At 42.6% G+C, this 16,373-nt stretch overlaps 1 protein-coding gene across 1 annotated transcript; it reads right to left on the bottom strand.

Moving 5' to 3' along the window:
- Positions 1 to 10,860: 10,860 nt before the first annotated feature.
- Positions 10,861 to 12,780, bottom strand: LOC128730722 (uncharacterized). Its single transcript, XM_053823801.1, has 4 exons — positions 12,330 to 12,780; positions 12,044 to 12,224; positions 11,766 to 11,981; positions 10,861 to 11,666 (listed from the first exon to the last, which is right to left on the bottom strand). Exons 1-4 carry the CDS (start codon positions 12,423 to 12,425, stop codon positions 11,389 to 11,391), a joined length of 771 nt encoding a protein of 256 aa, XP_053679776.1. The 5' UTR covers positions 12,426 to 12,780; the 3' UTR covers positions 10,861 to 11,388.
- Positions 12,781 to 16,373: the final 3,593 nt, after the last annotated feature.

The raw sequence follows: 16,373 nt of genomic DNA, 5'->3' as shown, positions 1-16,373 counted from the left end.
TATTGCAACCTCGAGACAGATGAGACACACCTTGCAAGGGGAACAGTTGTCCTAGGTTAGGCTAATAGCGCGTGTTCGATACGCACGACCAGGACACGTGTAGTCCGTACGCCTACCGGCGATGAATTCACGGTTTAGACGATCGCCACTAACTGGCAAAGAGGTTGGCCACACTAGGTGCGCTGTTACTGTTGTTTGCTTCTAGGCACTGTTAAATATGCGTTAAATGTTAAGAATATCATCTGTGCTATAAGAACGGAGGAACAGCACTGTAAACGTTGCAACACCTGACCGAAGAAGGGCATGCTTTCGTTTCCTCGCTTAGAAGGTATTGTCGAGTCTAACACTATTGCCTTATTGATGTACGCCAGATCCAAGGGATCCAAGGGCAGCAGGGGGTTCCTGTGTTGGGACCCACAATGGGAAGGTAGAATTGTGTGATACAAAGAAACAATCGATTCAGCACGCGCTCGAGTTCCAGGCGGAATGCGAACGGAAGCTTAACGTATATGCAGCAGGGGTAACAGACGTTTTACCATTTGCCAAGCAGCCTCCATTATCAAGAGCCTTTTCTCCCTTGTTGTAGGTATTCCAATCTAGATCGTAGTTAATTTGTTGATAATGGTTTTGCGGACCGTTAGGCTATTAGGTGCATTGTTTTATCGCTACGGTACATCAGTGATGTACGTTTGTTTTAACGCTCAGGATTGTTTACAACATGTGAAGACACGCTGCGTGCATGGTGGCCACTGCGGGAACCATACAGTGTTGGTGCCAATTTTGATGGACGTCAGACTTTCCAGATGCTGGATCGTGTGTATTGACGGTGGTATCGGAACCATGTGCAGTACATTTGCATCTTCTGTGTCGCAAGCATGGCTTGCCGAGCTTTTTGAACTAAAAATTTTACCTAGATCATTGTCACATGAGTCAATATTTGTTGTTCTCTCCAGTATAAAATTGAAACTATTTAGGTTTTTTTTATCGCAATTAAAAATAATGAAAACAAAAAATATTGAGAGAGAAAGAGAGGGAGAGGAATAACTAAGAAAGTATGAAAATGAAAACATTATTATTTGTTGTTTCAAACAATCACCCAATGCAAAATGTTTTTACGACGGTACATGTTAGAGTGCTGCTGGAGGGTTTAAGAGCTCGCCTGGGACTCATTCGCAAAGCACTATTAGGTTGTAACAAATGAAATGTTTTTATTTCTTTTATCGCGTATACTCTTCTCTCTTTAAATTTCCCCCCTTTAACCGTTAACGCTGCGCAAACCAATCATAGTTTTGAAAAGTAAGAACTAGACATATAAGTGTAGCAAGATACAAAGAGAACAGATAGGAGAACGCAAATCGTAGTCAAAAAGTCACCAAAATTGCATTTTTGTTTTTATACCTGTTTAACAGTTGCTTCGTTTTGATTTTAGTGTCCAGTTTCTTAGTGTCGATAAGGTATACAACATAGTTAGGGATGGTTTTCGCGAGACTAATAGCATGTTTTGTGTGTAAACGTACCGTATGACTTATTGATTTATTGTACAACACAACGCAAAAGATCCTTCACTCTAAATGCCCACGAGATTGGCGTTTCATCAGCAGTGCGCTTGATGCTCTATAAAATAGAGAGAGAGAGAGAGAGAGAGAGAGAGAGAGCGAGAGAGAGAGAGAAATTAACCATAATTGAATACAACTTGTTTTAGGACATCACAGCTAATCAGCGAATGAGTGAGGTCCTCTATGCAAAAATCACACACACGCATACACAATTGTGAAACACTGAACTTATCTACTCGCGCCTTCTATGATTATTCACTTATCCAAGTAATGTCCTATTAATCAGTAAGGTTGAAATGCTACATGTAGCGTGTACGGTGAGGATCAGGTGCTTAGAAAGTAGGCGAAAGCGAACGAGCATATCCCTTTAGAAAAGGGGAACTATCTGTAAGCCTGGTGATGGAGTCCGCTAGTTATATTTTGTTTCTATTATAGAGCACGGGAAAAATTACACCTCGATTTACCAAACGAAAACACGTTCGCCGAAACATGGAGAGAAAGGCCCGTTCCAAGTGATGCCCATGCCATTTTTCCCCCGCACGCACGGGGAATCCTCAACGCAGAACCGCGTTACACAATTGAAGTCTATTTACGCACGTACCACACGCGTTCGTTGCCATGGTGGAAGGTCCCACCCGAGCCGAAGATTGACTCTGTGCTGAGTTCGTTGTTGCAGCATATTTGTAGAATTTATTTCGGTTCATGTTTCAGCATCGCCAGCGAGCGATGGCACGTCGTTGAGTCATTACGTAAAAGATTTCAGATCGGTGAGTAAGATTGGTGGTTCAAAGAAAGATTTAAAAGAATATATACCACAGCCCGGAGACCTTCGGAATAAGAGGGCACTCGTGTGGATGGTTTAGTTACTGCTTTAGTTCTTCATGTTTAAGTTTGATAGTTGTTCTGCTAATTGTAATGTCACGTATTTTTATGCCAATTCGTAGGAGTGTATTGAAAAACACACACGAACACACACAAAAGGATGAAAGTCACACGACGTCCTAGATGTGGAAGTGGGGATAAGCAATCAAATTTAGGGTGTTAAGCGTGTCCCAAAACAACGGAAATCTATCGCAATTGCGAGAAGCCGGAGGACTCGCCAATAAAATGCGCTTTCAAAGGCTTATACTGTAAGAAACCTATGATATGTTATGAAAAAATGAAAAGCAAAAAGAAACTATGCATCATTGTAGCCTTTGTAATAGTGCAAGATTTAATGCACTCCTACTATTTTCCTTTATGTCTGTAATTTTTAGTGATTAAATCTACGGCTTAGCATTGAGTGAAGGACAAGTGATGGTAAATAGCCGCAAGTTAGAATGGATAGTTAAACGACAGTGCTATTGCAGTTAGCCGGTTCTCTTGTCCTGTTGTTTTGTTTTCATCTGTTTTCTGATTTGTCTTTTGCCTTCTAGCTGTTATGCGGATGTTTCGAGAGTAGAGTAATAACAGTAGTATAATGTTATTAAGTTTCGGATACATAAAATTAACATGTAATGTGCAAACTTCGCTAAATGATATTTAATAGCAAAGATTGATTTCATAATAAGAATTATTTTACGTTGTTTCATTTCTTTTTATTTTCCCAATTGTTTTGTTTTTATTGTTTTACTAATTTTGGTTTTTTAATTTTTGTGCTTTTTAGTCTTATTTCATCTTCTTTTTTGTTTGTCACAGTTTTATCATGTTTGATACAATTGAATATTATTTTACGAAAGTTGTTCCAATGCAGAGAAATAACAAAGCAGTGTCTGACGGAAACGCAGGAAGTATTGTTTGGATCATGTTGCAAGGTAACTATTTCGTTATAGTTTTGTATTGTCTCGTAGAGTAAGCAATTCCCACGGATTCACCGGCATTTTACGATCATCCTCATTCGAAAATAGTCGAACGCGCTTTAACTATTCCTCTGCGCGCGCCTGGGCGGGGAGGGCAGCATATATTTTACGCGCTGAACAATCATAATCGTATCGAAGCAAAGCATGCAAACACTATTCTAAACATGAGCACGGTCATTACTTTTAGCGAAGTGTGTTTGGAAAGATTGAAAATTGTTGTATGATCGAAACGATCATTAGCAGAAAGATTGTGGCTAGTGTAGGAACAAGGAATACAAAGAGATAATCATGGTTTATAAAGCTTTGTAGTGTTGCACTGTATATTCGACAAAAGAATACACAAATTCCAAATATTGTTGATGAAATTTCGGTGTAAAACATTGTTGGTTTCGTTGATAGGCGCCTTAAGTAGCTGCAATTTTTCCATTCGCAACAACTGCACCATCGTTATAAGAGAACGCCTTATAGAAGTAGGACGAAGCTTTTCTTTCCCGTATAGAAAAGGCAATGTAATAGATGATTTGGATGTGCGGCTATGCAGAGTGATGAAGTGACGATAGAACCAATACGGTTTTATGGTGCGCCAAACCTGATTAATTAGTAATAGTCACCCAAGAAACGAAAACGAACATCTCACATACAACCACAGTTATATCATTTATCTTGTAGACAACGCACGGATCCTAGGTCTAATGTCGCTAACTATTATCACCTTCAGGAAGCTTTACATCAAAGCCGTTCTTTCGCGGCTCGATACCCAGTTCGCCTTTCTTTGCCATTATATTGCTGTTGATCATGAATTTACGAACGTTTTTGTTCCGTTGTCGCTCTGTTGATTGTTTTGTGTATGCAAAACGTAGATGAGATGTAGAATTCATAGCATCTAGCCTAGAACTTGTAAGGTGTAAGGTAGAGCAACCGCCAAAGAGGCGCTAGAGATAAGGATATCTTGGACAAGAGTTGCTAAGCAAAAACTGCAACTATGGCAACATCTATCCAAGCGAAAGACGAAACACGTCATCTAATTTCTATACAAATGAGCATGTTAGCACTTAAAGAGGCGAATAAATTCGATGGGGGCGATAAATCATCTACTATAGTCTTCCAGATGTATATTTACACCTTTCTGATGTACTTAAATAGGACCGCATTGCGATTTTTCGGTTTCTGCTGTTTACCTACTAGTTGCTCGTTGTTCTTATTTGTGTTTGGCCAGCATTTGTTACAAGAACAAAAGTCTCTATTAGCAAAAGAAGAGCAAAATTTAGACTTTTCCAAGGGAAAGCGTTTTAGTGTAAATCGTTTGTACTAGTTATTGTTTTGTAAAAAAAACAAGCGTGAATGCAATGAGACAAAGGCGTGTAAAGACCAAGCGATGCACAATGTTCATCCTAAAGCTATATAATCCACAGTAGCAAGTTCAAAAACGATCTTTTAACAGAAACATTTCCTGATACGATAGACCACGATGGGCATGCTCAGCAGTAGATGTGACGTGCTAGCGTTTCGTCCATCCTCCAATTTCCAATCTTGGCTTGAGGACATCGCACGATACTAGTAAAGGTCGACAGATCGAAGCATTTGAGGTATCATCGAAAAGTAAAGTAATTATGCAACCTGCTAAAAGAAAAAAAATCAGCAACACCCTCACACATACAAGTAAATCACTCGCACATATGGTATTTATATTATACATATTATACATACATGCATATATTATATAAAAATATATATATATATATATTGTTAAAAGAAACCCTTATCGTTTAACAAACGAAATAGACTGCACTCGGAAGTAAACTTACACTCATAACATTTAGCAACTGCATAGAGAGGTAACAAATCAAAACGCGGGTAGGTTGGAAGGTAGCGCACGGAATAAGCCATACAAAGACGTCCCTTTTAATACACAAACTATGCACCACCCTGCTAGAAATGGGAAGAAATGAAAAGGAACCGAAACTAGAGGCTAGAGCTAGTGAACGCCGACGAAACACGGGAAAAACGCATTGGAGAATCTTTAACAGTAGCAGAGTGACAGAGAACGAACATAACTACTGCAAAAAAAGCAATAAACTTTTTTCAATGTCTTACTCTTTACACCGCTAAATGCAATGCAAACTCTACAAACAAATTGGGAAAAGTGAGGAAACTGTGAGAAGACGAAAAAAAGCGAAACAAAAAGTGGAAGAAGTTGTTTATTGTGCACTCTGAGTAGACGTAATGGGGTGAACATGAGGAGCAAACATAGTACATGCCTGTAGTAAAGAATTGAACAAATCTTTTTGCCTGCTCTATAACTTCACTCAAACACCACGGTTTTTACACAACAAACAAGCGTTATACAAAGCAAAAAAAGCAACAAACCTGTTTATACAAACAAATTAAAAAAAAAAACATATAATAATATATACATATATATCACCTAACGGCTGGAGAAATAAATGAAAACAAAAGATGAAGAAACTCTTACAAGTAGAACAAGATTGCGGGATGCATGGGCAAAACCCAACGCTGCCGCATCGCTCCAATAGAAGAACAATCGTTTCTATTGTTGAGGCGACTGCAATGCGTCGGTACCTTTAGAGAAGAGGAACACTTACACACTCACACAGAGACACACACAATAGTGTAGCACAAGGGGGAAGGGGGTATGGGAGGGGTATGGAACGTTGAACAATTAATAAACATCTTCAAAAGCATCAAAAGGTTCAGTGTTTTAGAAAATTAGTCAAAAACAGCTTGATTGTTTTCAATATAAATTAATTTTTTCTTAATTATAACTTAATTTAAATTTCAACGTAGTTTGCTTTTGCCAGGTGCAATGAATTCTATTCAGCGTCTTATAATAATATTTAGTTTCTTTGCGTAGCTTTTTACCGCACACGCTTCTGCACGAATAACAAACTGTGCACTCTCGTGACTTGAGTCAAAAATATATTTTTTTTTCATATTTTAAAGACAACCTGGTCGTATTGTTGTCAAAAAATTATAGTAATTTTAAAAAAAATTACGATTTAAACTCAAAAGTAACACATATATTCATGGAGGATCTATGCATGCTCATAAAAAATGAAGAAATAATAGTGCACAAGGCAAATGAGGAAGATTAAAGTTAAAACTGCAAATCAGCAGATGCACGCACGCTCAATGTGCCCCAATGCAAAAACTGTGATGGGGTTAAGCTCAACAAACCCTTTTCAAACCCGCCACAAAAGGCACACGAATCCGTCAATCCGATAGTTTTCAGTCACGCGAAACGCTGGCCGAGTTGCAACAAATGCAGAAAAATCAAGCCCACGTAGCTTTCGTCGCTAAGCGGTATCGATTCGGCTATATGAAAATAGCGAATTGAGTAGCACGCATCACTCCATAGTGCAAGCAATGGTCACCTCCGAAGCTCGCCTGGTACAAAATATAGTAGTTTGTCCCTGTTGCGCTCACGTGCTGCTCCGGTTATCCGAAATAGTAATCTTTAAGCCCATGGCGCACGTTTTTTTATCAGCAGTGCCAAATCTGGCGTCGTTGCGCATGGTTTTTTGCACACGTGGATTCCACAAAATTCTATCGATAATTCTGCAATCGGGATGATTTCGACGACGGATTTTGAACGCCAAAAGCGACAAATATGATATCGTGAGTAACAAGAGATCATGCGTCGAGGAGGATGCATGTACCAGCCAGATAACCACACTAAATTTCCCCTCCAAATGTTATCAGTACATATCGTCGATCTTTCTGGCGCATGATAATCAGCATCCCATCTCGTTCACTATCGTTTGTTATCGATCGCATCTACGCACACTGTAGCATCTTATTGAGTGTCTTATCTTGCCGGTCATAATTCGGTCGCAGTATTTTGTCGGTCATAATAAAATGTCCGGCTACATACATTAAATCCTTTTTCGATACAAAACAAACCAGCAAACGGTGTATGATTAATTTCTGTTATTTAAACCACTGTTCTCCATATCATTGGGCATCTTTATATCACAAAACTATATGAAAATAGCGGGATGGTCAAACACGGTGTCCAACTAGCACGCATCACTCCATAGTGCAGGCCTTCTTAGCACGCCTAGTACAAAATATAGTAGTTTGTCCTTGTTGCGCTCACGTTCTGCTCCGGTTATCCGAAATAGTAATCTTTAAGCCCATGGCGCACGTTTTTTATCAGCAGTGCCAAATCTGGCGTCGTTGCGCGAGGTTTTTTGCACACGTGGATTCCACAAAATTCTATCGATAATTCTGCAATCGGGATGATTTCGACGACGGATTTTGAACGCCAAAAGCGACAAATATGATATCGTGAGTAACAAGAGATCATGCGTCGAGGAGGATGCATGTACCAGCCAGATAACCACACTAAATTTCCCCTCCAAATGTTATCAGTACATATCGTCGATCTTTCTGGCGCATGATAATCAGCATCCCATCTCGTTCGCTCTCGTTTGTTATCGATCGCAATGTTCTACGCACACTGTAGCATCTTATTGAGTGTCTTATCTTGCCGGTCATAATTCGGTCGCATTATTTTGCCGGTTATAATAAAATGTCCGGCTACATACATTAAATCCTTTTTCGATACAAAACAAACCAGCAAACGGTGTACGTTTAATTTCTGTTATTTAAACCACTGTTCTCCATATCATTGGGCATCTTTTTATCACAAAACTATATGAAAATAGTGGGATGGTCAAACACGGAGTCCAACTAGCACGCATCACTCCATAGTGCAGGCCTTCTAAGCACGCCTGGTACAAAATATAGTAGTTTGTCTTTGTTGCGCGCACGTGCTGCTCCGGTTATCCGAAATAGTAATCTTTAAGCCCATGGCGCACGTTTTTTATCAGCAGTGCCAAATCTGGCGTCGTTGCGCATGGTTTTTTGCACTCGTGGATTCCACAAAATTCTATCGATAATTCTGCAATCGGGATGATTTCGACGACGGATTTTGTACGCCAAAAGCGACAAATATGGGCTCGTGAGTAACAAGAGATCATGCGTCGAGGAGGATGCATGTACCAGCCAGATAACCACACTAAATTTCCCCTCCAAATGTTATCAGTACATATCGTCGATCTTTCTGGCGCATGATAATCAGCATCCCATCTCGTTCACTATCGTTTGTTATCGATCGCAATGTTCTACGCACACTGTAGCATCTTATTGAGCGTCTTATTTTGCTGGTCATAATTCGGTCGCATTATTTTGCCGGTTATAATAAAATGTCCGGCTACATACATTAAATCCTTTTTCGATACAAAACAAAGCAGCAAACGGTGTACGTTTAATTTCTGTTATTTAAACCACTGTTCTCCATATCATTGGGCATCTTTTTATCACAAAACTATATGAAATAGCGGGATGGTCAAACACGGAGTCCAATTAGCACGCATCACTCCATAGTGCAGGCCTTCTAAGCTCGCCTGGTACAAAATATAGTAGTTTGTCTTTGTTGCGCGCACGTGCTGCTCCGGTTATCCGAAATAGTAATCTTTAAGCCCATGGCGCACGTTTTTTATCAGCAGTGCCAAATCTGGCGTCGTTGCGCATGGTTTTTTGCACACGTGGATTCCACAAAATTCTATCGATAATTCTGCAATCGGGAGGATTTCGGCGACGGATTTTGAACGCCAAAAGCGACAAATATGAGCTCGTGAGTAACAAGAGATCATGCTTCGAGGAGGATGCATGTACCAGCCAGATAACCACACTAAATTTCCCCTCCAAATGTTATCAGTACATATCGTCGATCTTTCTGGCGCATGATAATCAGCATCCCATCTCGTTCACTATCGTTTGTTATCGATCGCATCTACGCACATCGTAGGATCTTATTGAGCGTCTTATCTTGCCGGTCATAATTCGGTCGCATTATTTTGCCGGTTATAATAAAATGTCCGGCTACATACATTAAATCCTTTATTGATACAAAACAAACCAGCAAACGGTGTACGTTTAATTTCTGTTATTTAAACCACTGTTCTCCATATCATTGGGCATCTTTTTATCACAAAACTATATGAAATAGCGGGATGGTCAAACACGGAGTCCAATTAGCACGCATCACTCCATAGTGCAGGCCTTCTAAGCTCGCCTGGTACAAAATATAGTAGTTTGTCTTTGTTGCGCGCACGTGCTGCTCCGGTTATCCGAAATAGTAATCTTTAAGCCCATGGCGCACGTTTTTTATCAGCAGTGCCAAATCTGGCGTCGTTGCGCATGGTTTTTTGCACACGTGGATTCCACAAAATTCTATCGATAATTCTGCAATCGGGATGATTTCGACGACGGATTTTGTACGCCAAAAGCGACAAATATGGGCTCGTGAGTAACAAGAGATCATGCGTCGAGGAGGATGCATGTACCAGCCAGATAACCACACTAAATTTCCCCTCCAAATGTTATCAGTACATATCGTCGATCTTTCTGGCGCATGATAATCAGCATCCCATCTCGTTCACTATCGTTTGTTATCGATCGCATCTACGCACACTGTAGGATCTTATTGAGCGTCTTATTTTGCTGGTCATAATTCGGTCGTATTATTTTGCCGGTTATAATAAAATGTCCGGCTACATACATTAAATCCTTTATTGATACAAAACAAACCAGCAAACGGTGTACGTTTAATTTCTGTTATTTAAACCACTGTTCTCCATATCATTGGGCATCTTTATATCACAAAACTATATGAAATAGCGGGATGGTCAAACACGGTGTCCAACTAGCACGCATCACTCCATAGTGCAGGCCTTCTAAGCTCGCCTGGTACAAAATATAGTAGTTTGTCCTTGTTGCGCTCACGTGCTGCTCCCGTTATCCGAAATAGTAATCTTTAAGCCCATGGCGCATGTTTTTTTTATCAGCAGTGCCAAATCTGGCGTCATTGCGCTTGGTTTTGGCGTACGTGGATTTCACAAAATTCTATCCATAAATATATATACTACTATATAATATAGATACTACTACTACTAGCCCAATCAAGATCTTCACCTAGAACAAAAGAAAGCAAACCCTTGGGTGAAAAGTGATGTTCGAATTATAATTTAGTTAGTTCTGGCAGTCTCCTTGATTTGTCTTTTGTTACTTGCAATATCAAAATTGCCCGTTTTGGAATGTAAAATCTGACGCTGAAATCCTTCCGCTTTCAGTTTAGATTAAACTTTATTCCTCCTCATTTGCCTTGTGCACTGTTATTTGTTCATTTTTTAATGAGCATGCATAGATTCTTCATGAACATATGTGTTGCGATTGAACATATGTGAAGCTACGCAAAGAAACTGAATATTATTATAAGACTCTGAATAGAATTCCTTGCTCCAGACAAAAGCAAACTTTGATGAAATTTAAATTATGTTATAATTTTTAAAAAAATTAATGGATATTAAAAACAATCAAGCAGTTTTTAACTATGTTTCTGAAACACTGAACCAATTATCATTTTTTAGTATAAAGTCTCAACAAAAAAGAATAAAATCTTTTAATTTTATGAATTTTGGAGCCAATTTTTTGAATCCTTTTTTGGCAAAATTGAACGATTATGAAGGGATTAATCTAAACTGCCCGAGCACCGCTCGGGAAAAATTGTGAAGAGCTTAAAGTAGTACCAATAGAACTACGATATCTTTATTATCACTACAAATTCCAATTAACAAAGTTAAATCCGCACGGCGACGTGCAGTAGTTTTTACGTGCTGCGCCTGTGCAACACGCCAAATGCAAATTGTGTGGCTTTATGCTTTCGCTAACCATCGTTTTTCTTTTTTCGTTTTTTTTGTTCATTTAATTGTTTTTTTTCTTCTTCCAGCAAAATTTTCCCCCGGTCCACGGTACGGAAAAGCTATTGAAGCACAAGAAAAATGGCAAGCTTCAACGGTAAAGGTGGCTTGGCTTGGAGTTGAGGAACAGCAGTAGCGTTGTTGTAGGCCTATGACCGCAGAAAACGCAAAAAACCCTCACCAAAAAATCCTGCCCACAGCAGCAACGCCTTACACCAAATAGTTGGCCTCGTTGGCATCGAAGAGAATGTGCTTAAGCCCGCCATCACTAAGGTGCATGTTTTCCTTCCGGAAGTGGTACGGCGGAGCGGCCAACCCGCCGGTGGAGCCTCGGCCGGGTGTGGAAGCGTTCAGGGGTGCGGCCGGGCACGGAATCGCTACGATGGCCACCTCGCGGAGCTTCGTCATGTGGGCGAGGTTTTTGTAGAACGTTCGAATGACCATCCAGATGACGGTGTTAAACGCAACCATCACGCCGCAAAAGCCCCCTAAAGCGATGGGAAAATGTACGGAGGGAAAAACGATGAAGGATTTGGCTGGAAGCATTTTTTGTTGGTGTTGTTATTGTTGTGATGACTCTTCCTTACAGTATTGCCAGCTGGTGATGTACTGCTCCCAGGACGTTTGGTTGTAGCCAGTCGCCATCACGATGGAACCGGTCGCGACGGTGACGAAGAAATCGACCACCATCCATGGGATGAAGAACTCGTGCCGGTTGCGAAGCGTTCCGATCAGCAACCCAAGACAGCTCAGCACGTAAATCGTGGCCAGGGTCGTCCCGATATACAGCATGCAGAGTGTCACTGAAACGGAAGAAAGCGTGGTGTAATCTCGTGCCCGGACCGGAAGCGAAGAGATAACTCACCGGAAGTGAGCTTTTCCGCCGACTTGAAGCGCCACGCGTTGATGGACTCGCCCTGCTCGTCCGTCGTCCAGATGCACTCGGCATCCTTCTGGTCGGCGATGCTCATCTGCAGGATAGTGCTCATCTCCTCGGCATGCGCTAGACCGAGCAGCATCACGAACAGGAAGACGTGCGCCACGAGCTGAGAGCGGGAAATCGGAATGAAGGGTGGTGCCGATGGGTCAAGGCCAAAATGTGCGAATTTCCCGGGTGCACATCCTGGACCGTTTCAGATCAAAGCACTTACCACCTTGTAGATCGCGATAAGGATGGCCGTAACGCGAAGGTACTTCGGGGACACCGGTAGGGCACCGAATTCACGGATCCGATCGATGATGTACATTTTGCGGTTGCTCCTGGATGTTCCTGTGACCGAAGGGAGACACAACGCCTCGGCGTAATGTGGCGAGAAGTGTGTCGAGTCTTGCAGCTAATCTAGCTTGAAGGAAGGCTGTTGTTTTAGGCAAGAAGACGGTTTTCACTGCTGTGTACGCTGTGCGTGTGTTCTGGGGGTGCAATTTTTTTCCCTGTCTTTACGATTCGATTGCGGCAAATGGCGCAGTGTGCTTTCAGGTGCGATGATGTGCCCCGTAGAGCGCTGCGGCTGGCCGTTGATTTCTACTCAGACGTTCAGACGTTTTAGTTGTTCGCGGGCCGACGTAACCCATCCATCGCGTGTGCTCTCCTGTGCGTCCTGTGCGTCCTGTGCTCTGGATCGGTGAAAAAAACTACACTTTTCCCAACCACCACCGAGGTTCCGAGGATTCCGCAAGTGGAAGCTTCTTACATGGTGGCGAAAATCGAACTGCTGCCCTTCACTCGCTGGCGGGCTGGCGTTGACATGGGCGCGATTGGACCCGCGGCGGGATGAAGGGAACCGTGCTATGTTTTTAAGCACGGCTCATGCGCAATGGCCCTTTGGGTTCGTTCCCCGGTCATTATATGTAAACAATTGCGATGGACGGTTTTTTAGAGGACAATAACAAAAAGCCACCATCGGGGGTGAGGCGTATTTTTTTTTCGATGAACTGTTTCCAAAAGAATCGCTCTATTACTTTGCGTTAGAGTGACAAATTTTGCCACCTAAATTCCATTTGTTGATTTATTTGCATTAAAACTATGCACGACATATAATGTAGCTACAATTATATGTACGGACGACTAGATTACAACGGCTAAAAAGGTGGGAAATTTGAATTTGCTTGCCCTGCTTTTTGCCATCAGTTTTGCTCACACGTATAGTGAGAAGTTTGGTGAGTATGAGAAAATTGATTCTCACTATCGACCGTTTTCCCTCAGTGAAGCTTGGTTTACGTTGTGAGTGGTGTGTCAAACACTTTACATGCAATGTTTATCCATGCATGATAATGGCTAAATACTGCTTTTATAAAGTATCTGGCGAATAGATTTTAAATGCTCATTTTATGCATATAAATGTTCAACAGACAACATATATATGTAAAAATCCCTGCTTAGAATTTGCAGCAGCCCTGATCATGAAATGTCAAAACATATGACGCAGCTGTCTTGGACATAAATCTTTGAAATTATTGATCTTAAATATTTAAGCGGTTAAAAATAAACATAAGAAGAATTCTGAAGGAATTAAATTTATTAAAAGTATCAATTGGTAAACTAGCATTTTGAAGCTAAGGGTTACAGTTGGAAATATTATCTAACCGATAATTTAAAATTTTTCAATCGAATGTCTGCTGTATAGTTCATGGTTACATATTTAGGTAAAAATTTTTTTTGCGTTTAATTACCCAAAAGAATATATACAAAAAACATGTGTACATTCAAAGGGTCTTTGTAGAACGAATTATTGTTAAAAATATTGTAACGATAGAGAATTTCATGAGCAAAACCGGTTCGGATGAAATCAGGCATTCATGGCCGGTACAATGCCAAAACGAAGATCTGACGTTCGTTCATAGTATTTGAAACCCTCGAGAACGTCGGACGCGTGTCGTGTTCGCTCGCGCTGGTTCGAACATTTTCTCGCCGTTTTCTGTCGAGAAATCGGCTTTCGGTTAGTGGTAATCACAGAGAAACTCGCGAACGTCCCCCCAAAAGTGTTGTGAAGTGTCGTGTATGGACTCAATCGGCGGCTGGACCCGTGTCCAATCAGTTCAGTGACCCTTCCGTACACCGTAAGTGATCGTACCCATCGCAAGATCATCGGCGCAGCATCGAGACTGTGTGCATGTGTATGTGCTCGCGCGCGCCAAATTCTTAACAATAAAGAGGCGCACCATTCAATAGTAGGTGTTCCGTTAGGCTCGAATACGGCGAATGTCGAATAGCTGAAACGGTGGCCCAGCATTCGCCCGGAAGGACCATCTTGGCTATCGTATGAGCCGCGTCGTGTGCCACATTTTGTACGACCGTTTTTGCGTGAAGGTGGTGTAGTTTTGTGCGTGTTTTTATGGCTTTTCGTCTCGCGCACCTGCCGGCGGTATCGCAAGTGGCAAGTGGTTGGCGTCGAGGGTGGCAGGGTTAGACCGCGGAAGAGGGGAAATAATAAAACCCGAAAGCCACTTTTTGGCTGCAACGTGTGCACCCTTTCGTGGCCTTCACGGTGGGTGGTGTGGGTGATTGGGCGAGGGAGCCCTTCGGCAACAAACAACAAACCTTTCGGCAACCCCGTCTACCCACTAGCCACAGGCCGTGCATGGGTGGTTTTGGTCAAAATTCGGGATATTTTTGAGTTTTCACTCACTGCATAAACGCTTATGCCCTTGCAGTGTTGTTTGGTGTGATGTTTGCGAACGTAGCTGAAGAGTGCGTTTTTGGACCCTGCCCCGTTGCGTGTGTGTTGAGAAACCTTGCTTTTTTTTTTGCTAAACATGAGGTTATTTTTCGCATCTCTCTCTCTCTCTTTCTCTCTCGTGCTGCTCTCCCGTTTGATGGTGATATTTTTAACGGTGTAACCGGCCCTAGCTGGCGGTGCTTATTTTTCCGTCGGGAAGTTGCCTGTGCCGAACGATTCCGTACGGTGGTAGCCAGCCACCGGTCGGTCATCTTTGCCACAATCTTGGCTGGCTGGAGCGACAATTCTTGCTGGCCTCGCCTTCCAGAAGCCAGCGTTTGAGCGCGTCATCGCATTTTGGCTCGTGTACCAACGTCGCAGAGTGCGAGCGAGAGGGCGGACACCACAACGGGGCGGTGGTGGGCGCGAGGCACAAAATACGGAAACCAAAAACCGGTCGTAATCGTGAGAAGGAGAGAAAACAACAACAATAATACCAACACCAACAGCAACCAACTAGCCGTCGATCCTCTGTGATCGCGAGGCTCTCGAAACGTCCCGGGAACGGTGTGTGAGTGTGTGTTTGTGCGTGTTTTTTTTCGGGGTGGATGCTGTGCACGCGACGATGACGGAGATGATCGCGATCGATCTCACCGTCTCTCATTTACTCGACTCTCTCTCTCTCTCTCTCTCTCTCGTTCTTGCTTTCCCCGCGTGAGTGACATCGCAACCCGGCGGGTGCCCACGATCGTGGTGGTTTTATTTTGGTTTGACGTTCATTTTCGCTGCGTCGATCATTCATCTCTCATTTTTTGATGCTCCACTTTTAGGCTTGTTTCACGTGTGATTCTCTTGTGCGCTAGCGAGCGTGATCGAGTGTGTATGTGTGTGTGTGTGTGTGTTTGCGTGTGTTTTATCTGTCGCATAGTGCAGTGCAGTGACGAAAGCATCTTCTCCGCGCGCGCGATCAAGTGACGTTTCGGGAACGTGACGAAATCTAGAGAGTTTTGGGAACGGCGCATAGTGCCGTGGCCCATCCGTCATACGTGTGTGCATCGACGGCGGAACCCGGTGGTGTTCACAAACACATAAACAGAACGCGCGTGCCCTGGTGGCCGCGTGTGTTGCCAGCAGCAAGTGGAAGAGCCGAAGAAACGGAACGCCAAACAGCTCGATCGCGATCATCGCAACGTCTCCAGCTTAAGGTAAGAATTTTGGACTTTTTTGGGATTATGTTATTGTGTCACATCGCGGGAGAAGGCGACCCGATCGCGATCAGGTGTCCTTGTGCGAGTCAAGTGGGCTGAACCGGTGCACGGGTTTGACAACAAAACCGATCACTCGCACACAATGGTATGAGTGTGCAACCCGCAGGAATGCGCGATCGTACGCTCAAACGTGCAGCTTCTCGTAGGGCATGGGTGTGTGCGTGTGCATTTTGTACTCTCACCCGTTCCGGTGTTGGTGGCTCCGTCCCATGAGCGTCCCAAGCGTGATCATATGGACTAGCGATCGAGCCACGCGTGCGAAAGAGACGGA

This window comes from Anopheles nili, chromosome 2 (assembly GCF_943737925.1).
Source record: "Anopheles nili chromosome 2, idAnoNiliSN_F5_01, whole genome shotgun sequence".
NCBI classification, from domain to species: Eukaryota; Metazoa; Arthropoda; class Insecta; order Diptera; family Culicidae; genus Anopheles; species Anopheles nili.
The sequence above is the reverse complement of the archived record's forward strand: the minus strand, read 5'-3'. Positions and strand labels throughout refer to the sequence as shown.

Coding starts and splice junctions, on each gene's coding strand:
- LOC128730722 (XM_053823801.1), bottom strand. CDS start 12,425: ATGTACATCATCGATCGGATCCGTGAATTCGGTGCCCTACCGGTGTCC. Junction 12,225..12,329: donor TTATCGCGATCTACAAGGTG/GTAAGTGCTTTG, acceptor TCCCGCTCTCAG/CTCGTGGCGCACGTCTTCCT. Junction 11,667..11,765: donor CATCACCAGCTGGCAATACT/GTAAGGAAGAGT, acceptor CCATCGCTTTAG/GGGGCTTTTGCGGCGTGATG.